General features: G+C 43.2%; 1 protein-coding gene across 3 annotated transcripts in view; it reads left to right on the forward strand.

The window, feature by feature from the left end:
* MYZAP (myocardial zonula adherens protein) overlaps positions 1-14,214 on the forward strand; it is a 93,009-nt gene that overhangs the window by 51,775 nt on the left and 27,020 nt on the right. The window contains exon 11 of one of the 3 annotated variants that reach the window (XM_012783042.3): positions 3,060-8,167. The exons of the other annotated variants lie outside the window; for them this stretch is intronic. Coding sequence (XP_012638496.2) covers positions 3,060-3,113 — 54 coding nt within the window. The 3' untranslated portion in view covers positions 3,114-8,167. Of the gene's footprint in view, positions 1-3,059; positions 8,168-14,214 lie in introns of those variants that run through there. 3 annotated transcript variants of the gene reach the window in all.

A 14,214-nucleotide genomic window follows, 5' to 3' on the forward strand; every position in this document is an offset into this window, starting at 1 on the left:
CATCCATTCAGCAGGTGCCCACCAGCACCTGCTCTGTGCAGAGCCCCGCGGGGAGCCCTGCAATAAGGTTCCTGTCATCATGAATCTTGCCCTCTGGTGTTACCACGGGGTCATCCTTGCCTGGGCTTCATTCATCTGTTGAAAAGCCTTGTTGGTGTTGGTCCTTGGCTTTAAATCAGGCCACTTGTTTAGATTGCCAGGAAAGGCACCAGGACAGCAGGGAGGGGAAAAATCTGGGGAGATCCCCAGGCCAGCACATCTTTAAGTGTGACTTCATCAGTCAGCAGGGCCATCCACACCTCTTTACCTGCTGTCCCCAAGGCCCAGGCTGCTGCCAGCCAGAGAGCTTTCCCACCAAGGGGGAAATGATCTGGAAGAAAAAACAAATTCTTATTTGCCCTCCAAAATTTGGGTGGATTTACATTTTTGCCAGTGGGCAGTGGTATAATTCACCCAAATAAACGGTAATTTAATAAGAGTTCCTTTATTATTTTCCAGTTCAAGCATTAGGCATCCTTTCATTTTACCATGTCTTTCTTCTGATTTTCCCGTTGCCATTTGTAATACGGGAAATATTTCTTCCAACAAAACACTTCTGAAGGGACTTTCTTTTCAGTTGCAGAGATGCATTATTTCTTTAGACTTCTGCTGAAAGCAATTGCACTTCACTCTCCCCTTGCTATAATTTAGATGTTTAATACGTGCAAAAGGTGCAAGGAATTGATTTTGTCCTTAGTGCTTCTCTAAACGAGACTGCACGTTAGAGTCACCTGGGGAGCTTTAAAAAAATGCCTGGACCTGGCAGATGTCGGTGGAAGCAGACTGGAAACTGGGGGTGGGGGGTGGGGGGTGGAGGCAGTGTTTGTTTGTTTTAACTCCACAAGTGGTTCTAGTATTCACCCAGGACTGAGAACCGATGCCCTGGACTCTCAGTCAGGGCAGTGGAATGGCTCTCCTTGCTGGGTTCATGGTGTTCGTGTATTCGGCCAGCCTTCCCCCGAAGCTCCTATACCTGAAATGGAAAGCTGGTCGAGAACTTGGAGTAGGCAGTTTTCCATGGAAGAAAGCCAGGGAGACCGGCCACCAGGGGCTAGGGGCACAAGGAGAGAGCTGGTTTAAGTCTGTGACTGGGCTGTCTCAGGAGACTTTACTTCTTGCCAGCCCCCGGTCCTGGGAGGATCCTGTGACCACTTACTCTTAGTACCTGTACTGGCCTGGCAGTATCCAGGTAAGAAAACCTTCCCAGAGCTATCCATGTCCATCTGGAGAGAAGGTGTTACTAAGGTAGGATGAGATAACACTTGTTAAATGAGTGTTAGTAGAGATTTTTTAAAAAGACAAAATCCAATTCACCTAAATTCTTGGAAGCTGGAGCCCTAATAGACAATAACTGATTCTCATGGGTCCTCTTCCTACTATGCACTTATGTGTGTGCCTGCCCTTGACCTGGTTTAAATTATCCACTTCTGTCTATACAGAAGACCTTACACTTGGCCACACCGTGCTGCTTCAGAACGAGAAGAACAAAACACCTTGGTGAAATAATACTGCTAACAATGACCATTTCTTAAGTGCAAGACAAAGCAGAAAGTTTTTGCAGTTCCAAAGAAATGGTTTTGAAAGTATTTAATGATCATCTCTTAGATCTCTTAAGAGCCATGCTATTGCCATAATGTAACAATTTTTTGGGGAAACAAAGTGCATCAGGGAGAACAGATGCTGAATAACTCTTCAGAGAGTTGAGGCTTTGAGTTTCTGGTGCTATAGCCCGTCGGAAAAGGGGCTTCTGAGTTTCTGGTGCTATAGCCCGTCGGAAAAGGGGCTTCTCTTCTCGTTTTTCAAGGCCCCTTAACTTACCTCCCCAGGCCCTAAATCCACGTGCCACCCCTTGCAGTTAGAGACCTTGGTGAGCATACAATGGAAACAGGCCTTGAAAAAGAGCAGTGAGCATGGGCTTTAGAATCAGACAGACCAGCATCTACTAGTTATGGGAACTTTGAAAAGTTATTAGCTTCTTTGTGTATAAAGTGGAATTAATAACAGTATCTGCCCGAGAGGGTTTTTTGTGTTAATTGAGATGATGTATATAAAACAGCATGTCACTAAGTGAACAAAGCCAATCTGAAAAGATTCCCACTCTATGATATTCTGGAAAAGGCAAAACTATGGAGACAATAAAAAGGTCAGTGGTGGCCAGGGATTGAGGGGCGGGAGGGATGAACAGGTGGAGCATAAGGGGATTTTCAGGGCAGTGGAACAACTCTGTAGGATACTGTCGTGTGGATACATGTCACTGTGCATTTGTCCAAACCCACAGAATGTACCAAAGGTGAACCTTCATGTACACGATGGACTTTAGTTAATAATAATGTATCAATATTTGTTCATCAGTTGTAACAAATATACCACAATAATTCAAGATATTAATTATAGACAGGGGAGAGAGAGGATATATGGGAACTCTGTGTACTTTCTGATCAATTTTAATGAACCTGAGTTCATTAAAATGAGCTGAGTATGTAGATGCTGTAAAAAAAATTAAAAAAAAAAACAGCACGTTAATTGGAATGTAAGAAGTATCCAATAAATACCAGCAGCTATTGTTATTACTACCAATGAATGAGTTCCTGCTGTGTGCACCTAAAGTAAAGTAGATTTCCTGACCAGTACATAGTGCTGCCCTTCATCCTTCCCTTTGGGAGTCTTGTGGGCCAAATTGGATCTTTGGGTACACGTCTCTCTTCTCTTCTGTGGTCTGTGCAGCTTTCTAGCTTAGCCATGAGTCTCTGGTGAATCAATATTTATACGCAAAGCAATTTTTAACATTGGAATTCCCTCCATTCCAAGACTCTTCCATTGTAAGTGGTTCGGCCACTTGCGGGCACACGATTTATTATCAAACTATCGTGTGTGGTGTGCTGAGATGTGCAACGCACACACGTACACTTTTGCCAAATGCCCTGTGTTCAGAGGATCCTGAGTACTTCCTGTCCCTGGGGGTTGGGGAAAGGATAGCCCTGAGCCCACAGCCCTAACCCACTCCATTGAACTGTCCCCAGATCATGTCGCACGAGCTCTTCTCCAGATTTAGTCTCCGGCTCTTTGGAAGATGATCAATTGGTAGCCTGCTCTGGGTCGGAAGCGATTCCTTTTATTGCTCCTGATTAGAAGAACACTTGTACACTCTGCTGGGAAGAGGTGGTATTTGTCTGTGACGAGCAAAGCAGGAAGGACATGCTATTGGAAGGAAAATTTGCCCGTGTGGGGCTCTCGTTCGTGAAAGCACCCACATAACTGCCAGCTCAACCTGTACGGCCTCAAACTGCAGAGTCAGGAGAACCCCAAGATCCACAGAGTGTTTTTAGAGACTTGGGTTCTTAGACATCAAGGAAGGAACTGCAATAAAAAAAAAAAAAGACTACTAAAACATTCATTCAGAAAGTGCCAGGTGGAGGCTGGCCTGGGAGCTTGGAAGATGAAGCCTTATTCATGGAAAAGCTACCGAGCACTTCTGCTAAGGAGGCGGGGAGAGAGCTGGAAGAACATCAGTGCTCCGGGAAGGAAGTGCACCCCACCAGATCACGTGCCAGAAAACACGGAAGCAGCCAAGTGTCCTTGTAGTTAGATTCCATTTGTACGTGGGAAGTGGACCTGAGGGTCTCTTCTGAATGGATAGCAACACTAGTCATCTTAGTACTCTTCAGTCAACTTCATGAAAAGTAGTATGTCTGATGAAATGACAAATTTATTTGGTTGAAATATATTGACATGGACTATATACTTCATGCGTGCTTTATTTTTATAGGGGTCTGCCCTGAGACAGCCACAGGTGCTGGTATTTTGTGGGAATGTAACAGTATTGCTGAGAAGCAGTAGTAGGAACAGGTGGTATTATTAGCCTGTGTAAGCTAGTAGACTGTGCTAACCCAGTGAGTTCATTCCGAGGCCCAGGCCACTCAGATGTTAGCTAGTTCAACACTCCTACCACTTCTCCATGGCAAAGCGAGTCTGTAGATGCTTTCTCATCAATATTTGCCTTTGATCTTTCATTTAGATCAGGGGTCCTCAAACTTTTTAAACAGGGGGCCAGTTCACTGTCCCTCAGACCATTGGAGGGCTGGACTATAGTTTTTTTAAAAAAATCTGTGAACAAATACCTATGTACACTGCTCATATCTTATTTTGAAGTAAAAAAACAAACGGGCAAAAACGCCCACACGTGGCCCGCGGGCTGTAGTTTGAGGACGCCTGATTTAGATGCTTCTGCCCAGCTTAAGAAGTAGGGAGTCGAGATCAGCCTTGGCAAGTAATAATAAAAAGAAAGAAAAAAAATTTAAAAAAATATTTAAAAAGAGAGAAAAAAAAAGAAGTAGGAGCCGGGCGCTGTGGCTCACGCCTGTAATCCTAGCACTCTGGGAGGCTGAGGCGGGCGGATTGCTCGAGGTCAGGAGTTTGAAACCAGCCTGAGCAAGAGCGAGACCCCGTCTCTACTATAAATAGAAAGAAATTAATTGGCCAACTAATATATATATAAAATTAGCTGGGCATGGTGGCGCATGCCTGTAGTCCCAGCTACTCGGGAGGCTGAGGCAGGAGGATTGCTTGAGCCCAGGAGATTGAGGTTGCTGTGAGCTAGGATGACGCCACGGCACTCACTCTAGCCTGGTCAACAAGCGAGACTCTGTCTTAAAAAAAAAAAAAAAAAAAGTAGGGAGTGGATGGGAAAGGAAGCAGATGAAATAACATTAGCCATTAACTGTTAATGTCATTAACCGCGCATGGTGCTGTGTTTAAATACAGATCCCAGATACTCAGCTGGGTATCGAGAGTTCTGCTAGGGAGGTGGAGTCGGCTTTGAGAATCACTGATCTAGATGTTGCCCTGGCGAAGTTACCTACCTCGTTTCTAGGGATACCTTACTGCTCTGGTGTGTTTCTGAGTCTCTGGTGGGAAACCACTGGCATATGTTGTAGTGTTACAGATTCATTATCCAGTTTCAAAAAATGAAATAGTATGAATTAAAAGAATGCAATGATCTTTAGAGAGTGTAGGCCACCCATGTGAGTCTCTCATGGGGGGGGGTATGCTCTCCCCTGCTCTTGGAGTTTCTTTCCTTTTGGGGGCTATGGACAGTACCTGGAGGCCAGGTAGGTCTTAATAATATTTTGTGCAGTAGATAGGGAGTGAAGTAATTAGAGTGTCTGCATGAACCCGAGCATGTCTCCTAAGTATGATGCCTTGGGCGCCTCCTGTCTCTCCACCTGGATCCTGGGCTGATTAGCGATCTCCTTAGATCTGGGTCCTTGCTTCATAGCACCTATCTCAGCCTGCTCTTTTCTGCCTTTGCTGGTGTCCCTTGATTCACGGCTTTCTTGACTAGACTGTGATACGGTGTGAACTTAACTTACTGCCTATCAAACCTGAATTAGGTGATCAAATCTTACCTCACCACCCCATCCCCCTCCTCCCCTCTTCCCCTCCTCCTGGATCCTTTGCCCTGAACTCAAGGCTATGATTCTGCCTCGTGGCCGCTTGCATCTACTCCCAAATGGGGTGCTCCTCAGAAGGTCGAGAATTGATTTATAGCAGATGAAAATGTTATGATTTGAAGTTCTAGTGCTAACATGGGATTATTCACTTCTTTATTTAAAAATCCTAGATACTTTATCTAAAATGTGCCGATTTTAGAAGGTATCAGAAGCAACATGAGTGGGTCAGCCTTTTTTCCCCTCGATGTGTTATAGAAAGAACTACTGTAGGTTCATTTTGTGGCAAGTATTGATTAAAGCATGCATGATATAAATTGTCTTTTCAAGCGAGAAGTTCCTTTCTTTGGAAATGTCATTGAACCCACATTCTCTTGAACTGAAATTGCTCTAATTGGCTTTGAACTATTTCCCAGAGACCTGGGTGCCAGTTTGCCCATAGAAAGTATGTAAGTATGTGAGGCTGCGTAGTTCACGTTCCAAGTCACTACCAGTTATCGAGTGCTTCTTTTCTTTCAAGGCTATGTGTATGGATCTCACATTCCCACGTTAACCCTCTGTGGGAAGTATTATTTGTCCAATTTTTTAAAGCACAGGAAACTGAGGCTTAAAGTCTTAAAAAATAAGTAGCTGGCTGTCTCTCAGCAAATAATGGTGGTACTGGGCTCCACATTCAGATCTTTGAGTCTAAAGCCAGCCTTCTTCTTTCCCTCTTCTTCTTTTAAATTAGAAAAAAATTTGAATTACAGAGAATGATGAAAACAAAAACCCATGTACTCTCCTGTAGAATTAGCAAATGTTAACATTTTGGCATATTTGTTTCTGTTTTTTTTTTTTTATTTTTAATAAAAAATACCATTATAGGTATATAATAGGTTCTCTTTTTACTCCTCCCCAATTCTGTTCCTCTTCCTTCTTCTGCCTTCCTTTCTTCTTCAGAGGCAATTTGGTCTCCGTGTTTTGATGCTTTTATTACATGTATGTATCTGTTATTGGTATGTAGCTTAGTTTATGTGCTTAAAAATATACATAGATTTTAATTTATAATATAGAAAATAAATTTTATTGTATATATTTTGCAATGTACTCTTTTCCCCAGTTTTGTTTTGTTGTACATAGATCTAAATTATTTATTTTAATGGCTGTCTACTATTCTTTTATATAAATATATTGTAATGTACTTGTCCTGTTGATAGACACTTTTATTCTTGTACAAACAATGTCAACATGTCCTAGGAAATATACTTAGAGGAGGAATTGCTAGGGTGTGGGGTTCGCACAGTGTTATCTTTCCTGGGTGCTGCCCAGTTGTTCTGCAGGGTGGCCATACGTTCCCACCAATCACGTATGAGGGGACAGGTTTTTCCAAATACTCACCACCACTTGGCACTGTGTGGACTATAATTTTGGCCAGTTATGAAATAGCATCTCGTCTTAATTTTAATTTGTGTCAGCCTGATTACTACTCATTACGGATTGTGAGGCTGAGAAACTTTGCATAGGCTTATTGACCAAAGGTTTCCTCCTTTATGAATTAGTTGTTCCTATCTTTTGTTCATTTTTATATGAGGTTGCTTATCTTTTTTTTTTCCTGCTGACTTGTAGGAACTCTACATAGTACCAGTATTAATCATTTATCAAAATATATGTAGATGCCATTATCTTCTCCTAGTCAAATGGTTTCTGTTTGTATATGGTGTCTTTTATAATATGTAAGTTTTTGATGTTGGTAGAGTTAAAGTTAATCTTTTTGGCTGTGTTGTGGGTCTTGTTTGTCATAAAGATATTTTCTGTAATAGTTTTGAAGTTGTTTTTCATCTTTACGTCTTTAATTACAACCCTCATATCAATTTTGTCCATGGCTTTGATTCCCCTTCTAGTAAACCGTACGCTTGTCTGTGTTGCTTATTTATTTTGCCTGTTTCCCTCACTAGAGTGTAAGCTCCGGGAGGGCAGGGACTTTTGTCTGCTTTGTTCCCTGACACCTGGGGCAGTCACTGGCATATAGTCGGCGCTCAATAAATATTTGTTGGACAAATAAAGAATAATCTATGTGGAATTTATTTTTTGTGTGTATGATATGAGTAGGACTCTGTTTTTGGCTCACAGAAAGTCTGTTTCTCTAACAGTATTGCCCTACTGATCTTTTTCATGTTACCTTTGTCCAGCTGGAGTTGTCTCCCCAGTGCCATTGTCTTTGAATATTCCTTGTATCCTGCCCCTCTGCTGAGGACTGCAGGAAACCCAGTCTTTGGGCTTGGGCGTGGGAGTGGGGCTGAGGAGGAGAAGCCAGGAGCAGCTCATGGGGAGCTCTTCTCTGATGGGACAGTCAGGAAACATTTAAGGAACCGAGTGCAAAACTGGGTGTGAGTTTCTGCTCTTAAAGGACTTTCTGGCTGATGTTTAAACTCCTTAGAACTTGAGGCGGAATGTGCTAAGTGCTGGGAATGCAGAAGCTGGAGAACACGGTGGTTAAGTGCATAGGCTTTCAGTAAATTACATAATCTGGGTTTGTTTCCTGCCTCTGCTTCTGACAAGGCTTTGATATTGAGCAAATTACTTATCCTCTCCAAGATTCAGTCTCCTTATCAATAATATGGGAGTGATCGTACCGTGTTTCCCCCAAAATAAGACAGGGCCTTATATTTATTTTTTCTCAAGAAGACACCCTAGGGCTTATTTTCAGGGGATGTGTTATTTTTTTTTAAGTACAATACAACAATCTACATTTATTCAAATATAGTTAAGTCGTCTTCTTCTGGAACATCATCATAACTCTCCAAACCCTGAATTCCATCCTGAATTTCTCACGACTCTATTTCCTTTAGAGCCATTGGCCCCAATCTCTCATGCTGAGCAATAGAGCTCTTATGGGGCAGATGAGAAGGGCTGCTCTTCTTCTTTACCGCTCCGTGACGAAATGCATGGGTTGTGCAGATACGCTGTGTAGCCACACCCATCACTAGGTCTTATTTTCGGGGTAGGGCTTCTATTGCTCAAATGCTTAGAAATCCTGCTAGGGCTTATTTTATGGGTAGGTCTTATTTTTGAGGAAACACGGTAACAGTACCTCCTCCAGTGATGGTTATAAGGATCCACCGACATGATGCATGTTTAGTGCTTAACATGGTGCCTGCAAACATAAACTCATTCTGGTGTGGGTGGGAGCCTTTAGAGAGGAGGTGGTGTTTGACCGGGTCTTGCAGGATGGGTTGGATTTTTCTAGGCAGAGGTTGAATGGGTGGACATGTCAGACAAGATACAGAATAAATAAAAGCAAAACCATGGAGACCAGAAAAGTATAGGGTGAGTTCAGGGCGCATTAATCTAGTTTGACTGGATTGCAGGAGGGAGTGAGAAATGAAGTGGCTGAAAATGTGGGCTGAGACCAGTTGTATCAGCACCAGGCCAAGAAAAATATCCTCTATTACTCAGCTCATAATTCCTTCATGGCTCCCCATTGCCTGATCGGATCTGAGCCTCAGAGTGGTGCCTCTGGCAGGGGGTGCCGGGCAGAGGGGAAGGGGAGGTGCAGGGAGGGTGGCTAGAAGGCTCCCAGGAGAGCCCTGGCTAGCACTAGAGCAGGGTTTGCATTCCAGGCACTTGAGCTTTAGGAGTGGTTTTTGAAGTACCATTTTTTTAAGCCTCAGCTTTGTGCCAGGTGTGGAGCCAGGTGCTTCCATACATATATTTATGACATTATTCCAAAACAATTCTCTCCCTCGGTACTCCTGCTTAGGATATGGTGTGTTGTCTCTGAAACTGCATCCTTCGAGGAAAGCATGGGGATAAATAAGCTGCTTCCCCGCCTCTCTGTTCCACCTGCCTCCTCTAGAGCCAGACGAGGAAAATAGAACAGCCTAAAGAATGGGGGCCCCAGCAGATCCTTAGCAAAAGAAGGCAGCACGTGTCAACATTCTTCCCAGCCCTGCCTGGCTTCTGGGGCAGCATTGCAGTGCTAGGTTGTCATCGTGGGGAAGGCTGGAAGCAGGCAACCCTCTGAACAGCAGTACGGTGTGAACGAAGGAGCTTGGGCCTCAGACACACTGACTTGGGTTTCCGTCTCGGCCCCACCAGCATCTAGATAATTATCGGCCGAATGATGGAAGTCTTGGAACCTCAGTTTCCTCACCAAGTGGGATAACCACTTAGGGCATCATGAGCTAACCCAGCAAAGTTCCCGGTACCCTGTACACCCCCCCTTCTTCCTTCTCGGTGAATGCACTCAGGTTGGGAAGCCCATTTAACCATCCTTCCCTGACATTTATATGCCCAAGCCATTTGGGGCTACCCAGGAGAATCAGAGCGCTGTTCCCCTCCTTAAAGGGAAGTTGGGTCATCTTTAATATAAGATAGAAATCAACCCAAATCAGATTATTTTACCTCGGAAGCCAGTTTCAACTGATCTTTTTGAATGGCGCAGTTCTATTATTATATATCACATATTACTTCAAACTTAATAGAACAAAATTGATTAAAATAATGTGCCGTGTTCATATCTAGCCTGGCTGAATGCCACAAGACACATTAATTGAAAATGAATTTCCACAAACCCAATCAAGCATCATGAAGATGAAAAATGTAGCTTTTCCCCTCCATTCCCTCATTGATTTTTCATTTTCCCTACTCAGAGCTTCATTTAGCAATTTTTCAGTTTCGTTTTGTTGTGGCCTTAGTTCATTCCCTTCACTTCCCCCCAAATGAGATAATGCTCCATTTTCCTCCTGCTTATTAAACTGTTCTCTCATGCTGCATTAGCGTGGCAGATTCTGATCTCGTCATATTTCTCTAGGCATTATTATTTTTTTTGTTAAAAAGAAACTAAGCTTTATTCTTTTTATTCTTGCACTTGGTGGTGGCTTTTATCAAGTAGAATGCACTTTAAAAATATAATAACTATGAAATTACAGTGTTACAAGACATCCAAAATAGAATTAAGGGAAGCTGTAGCAAAAATTTAAAAAAAAAAAAAAACCTTTTCAGAGGAAGAGTATAAAATATCAATTATTCTCACTTTTCGCAGCGGGTTATATGGGTGGATCAAACATAATTCCTCTCTTGCTGAGGGGAATGGAAACCAGTTTCTGCATCACAGGGAAGCAAAGGGAGAAGGTGGCTGAAGCTTGAATGAGCTCGAGAAGGTTCTTGCCGGTCCTGTTCCATCCCTGCCCCGGTCTTTTCACCAATTCAGTGGATTTCTAGGGGTTTTGAAAACAGGAATAAAGATCCTTAAGCGACTTCCTTGTGGAATTTTCAAATTTTCCGATAATATAACAGCATTTATTTTCCTTGCAAAGCCTCTAAGAACTCACAGTAAAGTATCATCTTGCTTTATTTTGACCTAGAATTCCTAACCCTGATGATGTCATTTTGAGTAGAAGCTTTGGTTGGCATTTATACAAATGTGATAACTTTTTCAATGGGAAAATAAATGATGTCTTCGTAAATGCAGTTTAAAGTAGAAAAATCTCTGAATGAGGGCCTGAGGAAAGGAGGAACAAAGCAGGGGGTATTGGTGACAGGGGCTGGGAAACTTTAGTGTATTTACTAATGAGTGGGCAAGTTTTGCGACATGTGTACACACACAGCCCCTTGCACCCCGATTCTGAATAAATACGCTGATTCTTAAAATTGAAAACAAATTTCAAAGAAAATAAACAATAGTGTCATAAACTTAGTCTGGATGCGAAAAATCAAATTCCCTTTTCCTGATAAGATTGTAAATGGTTCTATGAGATGTGACTATCAGTTTTATATTTTGTTTTCAGTTTTTAACGTTACAGAGTGTATATGGGCAAGCAGCGATGCATGAATTAGGCAGCACCAGGCTGCAAGCAGTTCAGGGCTTGCATCCAGAGGGCACGAGGGTAATAAAAGTGTTTGCAGGAGTGAGACGAAGAAAATAGTTGATTGGGCTAAAGTAGAAAGTCCCTACTTTGAGATTAGTTGGTGTTTTCTGATTGATAAAGTCTCTAGTCAAGGGTTAGTTGGAGGTGCCTGATTGGTTAAGTTAGATTTGGTTTTCTTAAGCTAACACCATTCACTTGGAGTTGGGTTTGGGCTGGCTTAGATAGGAACCCACGGCCCTGGAGCCATCTCAGCCTAATGGCCTCCCAATTAATTATTTTAACAGCTCCTCCCTTTGGTCAGCCTCTCCTTTGTGAGAGATTGATCAGAGCACAGGTGGAACACCTGTGACCATCATGGCTAGCGTGTCTTTGTCTCGGCGTGGAACTCCTAAGTGTGACCTTTAGTGGTTTTTTTTGTTGTGTTTTTTTGACACAGAGTCTCGCTTTGTTGCCCAGGCTAGAGTGAGTGCTGTGGCGTCAGCCTAGCTCACAACAACCTCAGACTCCTGGGCTCAAGCGATCCTGCTGCCTCAGCCTCCCGAGTAGCTGGGACTACAGGCATGCGCCACCATGCCCGGCTAATTTTTTTTGTATTTATTAGTTGGCCAATTAATTTCTATTTTTAGTAGAGACGGGGTCTCGCTCTTGCTCAGGCTGGTTTCGAACTCCTGACCTGGAGCAATCCGCCCGCCTCGGCCTCCCAGAGTGCTAGGATTATAGGCGTGAGCCACCGCATCCGGCCGTGACCTTTAGTTTTAACGTGACTTCTAGTGTCAATGAGGGGAGAGAGTAACTCTGGTTGTCATGTGGCACTCCCAGTGTATGACAAAGCTGATCTGCACCTTTCACGTGCTCTGTCCCGGTGTGTTACCTACTTTTTGGTGTATGAGGCATTTTTCATGTGAAAGAAAACACGCCCATGCACAATTTCTTAACAACCCATGGCCAGTGCTGTGTAGTATTTAAAACTTAGTTGCTGCTGCAATTCTTCATTAATTTCTCTTCACAGTCCCCGAATTCAAGATTGAGTTATATTTCACGAGTCTTGCACGACTGGGTTCTCTTCACATAATTCTAACTGTAGAGCTGTGTCATTTTCTGACATCTGATATGAAATGGCCTGTGTCCTATATGTTACTAATGGAAAAAAGTTCCCTTTTCATGAGAGCTGAGAAAACTCACAACTTACTAAGGTCTTGCACAGCTTTCGTTTTGGTCTGGTGGACATACAGGTTCTTTTTGGAACAAATTGGGAGGCCTCCTTTTTACCATAGCAGTCTGTTTCCAAAGCAGTTCATAAAATGTGGATTGATAAAGGCGATTTCGCCTCTTGAGATAAAGTGATCTTTTATGTAAGATCGTTGATACACTGAACATTTGCTCCTTGTGAGTCTGGGGTCTAGTCTAAGGGAAGGACATGAACAAAGGGTGGAATATCAGTGATGTTTCCCACCAGGGGTTTGTTCAAAGGGCAGAGGTATCGCAGAGGGGGTTGACGCAAAAGTGGAAGGGCCTCTTGGGAGGCCATGCTAGGGAGTTTGAACCCTAGAAGCCTGGGAGAGTTTTTAAATAGGAGAGTGAGATATTCAGCATATCTGGGGCCTGGACCTAGATTTCTGTATTTTGTAAAAGTTCCCTCCAAGCGATTCCAGTGTATGGCTATGGTCAAGGACGATTGCTTAACTCAAACCACCTATGCAGGGAACTCTACTGTGGCTAATATGGAAAACAAGCCATTATCAGTGTTAAGAAGCTAGAAGAACTTTTATTTACCACCCCACCCATCCTTAAATATCAAACCCGTCTGTAGTCTTAGAGATTAACATTCTGCATGATTCATTAGGCTGCAAGGCACATACTCAGTTTGAGGCGCAAAGAAACATGCTAATCAAGACAAACATTAGAAAGAATTAATTAACATCAGTTAAAAGGTTCCAGACTTTACCAAGAGGTGCCTTTTCCCCTCGTTCTCTAAAGGGGCCTACTATTTGGTATTTAAGCTTAGCTGCTGCAAGAAGATTATATTCTTGTATAAATCATACAGGTGGGGTGAGGTGTGGAAAATGAGTGCTTCTAATTTCTCAGTTCCTAATGCCCTGATTTGAGCCCTGCAACTTGGGCCATTTACCACCACCTGGTGACAGCTAGCCCTAAATGCAGCTTTGTGAAGGGTAAATAAACCTTGTGAAGGTTAAATTTACACACTTAAATGCATCAGGAAGTAAGAGTAAAGGTGCCTAATAGATTTGACCTGTATACCAGCTGCAGCGTACCTCGAATTGTGGGGGGGCCCCCAATTTGGGGGGTGGTTTGGGGACACATGGTTAACAAGGCCATCCTTGTCTCTGAGAGTCTGTTCTACAGTTTTTCCCCTGAAGTCTAAGGGATGGACAGATGGGTTTGTTGATTCATTCATTCATTGTCTGAGGACATAATGATGACCCAGGTCTTTACTATCTGTCTAGGGAGGGAGAAATACCAGTCATCCCATAACGGTGGCCACCTTTTAAGGTCTCATCACGTGCTAGGTGCTACAAGAGACAATAGTTCAAGGCTCTTTGAAGTTGGTAGTCAAAAATCATACCGTTTTCTATGTAGGTGTGTGATTTAGAGATTGTGAAAAAAGAACCAAGGACTTGGAGTCAGATATTACTAGAAGGCTATCAAACCCGGAAGCAAGTGAGCCTGCGTATTTTAGAAGGATGCTTCCCTTAGGGAAAGGCATGAGGTGCTCCAGGGCAGACCCCAGGGGAGACTAAGTTGTGAGGTGTGGTTGGCACCCTCGGAGGGCAGGCAGGGGCCAGCCTTAGCATCCTTTTTACTCTAGTCTGAACAAGTCAACCTGGGCACAGAATATGCTGGACAGGATGCTTTTGTGA

The sequence above is a fragment of the Microcebus murinus genome, chromosome 6 (assembly GCF_040939455.1).
Source record: "Microcebus murinus isolate Inina chromosome 6, M.murinus_Inina_mat1.0, whole genome shotgun sequence".
Classification (NCBI taxonomy): Eukaryota; Metazoa; Chordata; class Mammalia; order Primates; family Cheirogaleidae; genus Microcebus; species Microcebus murinus.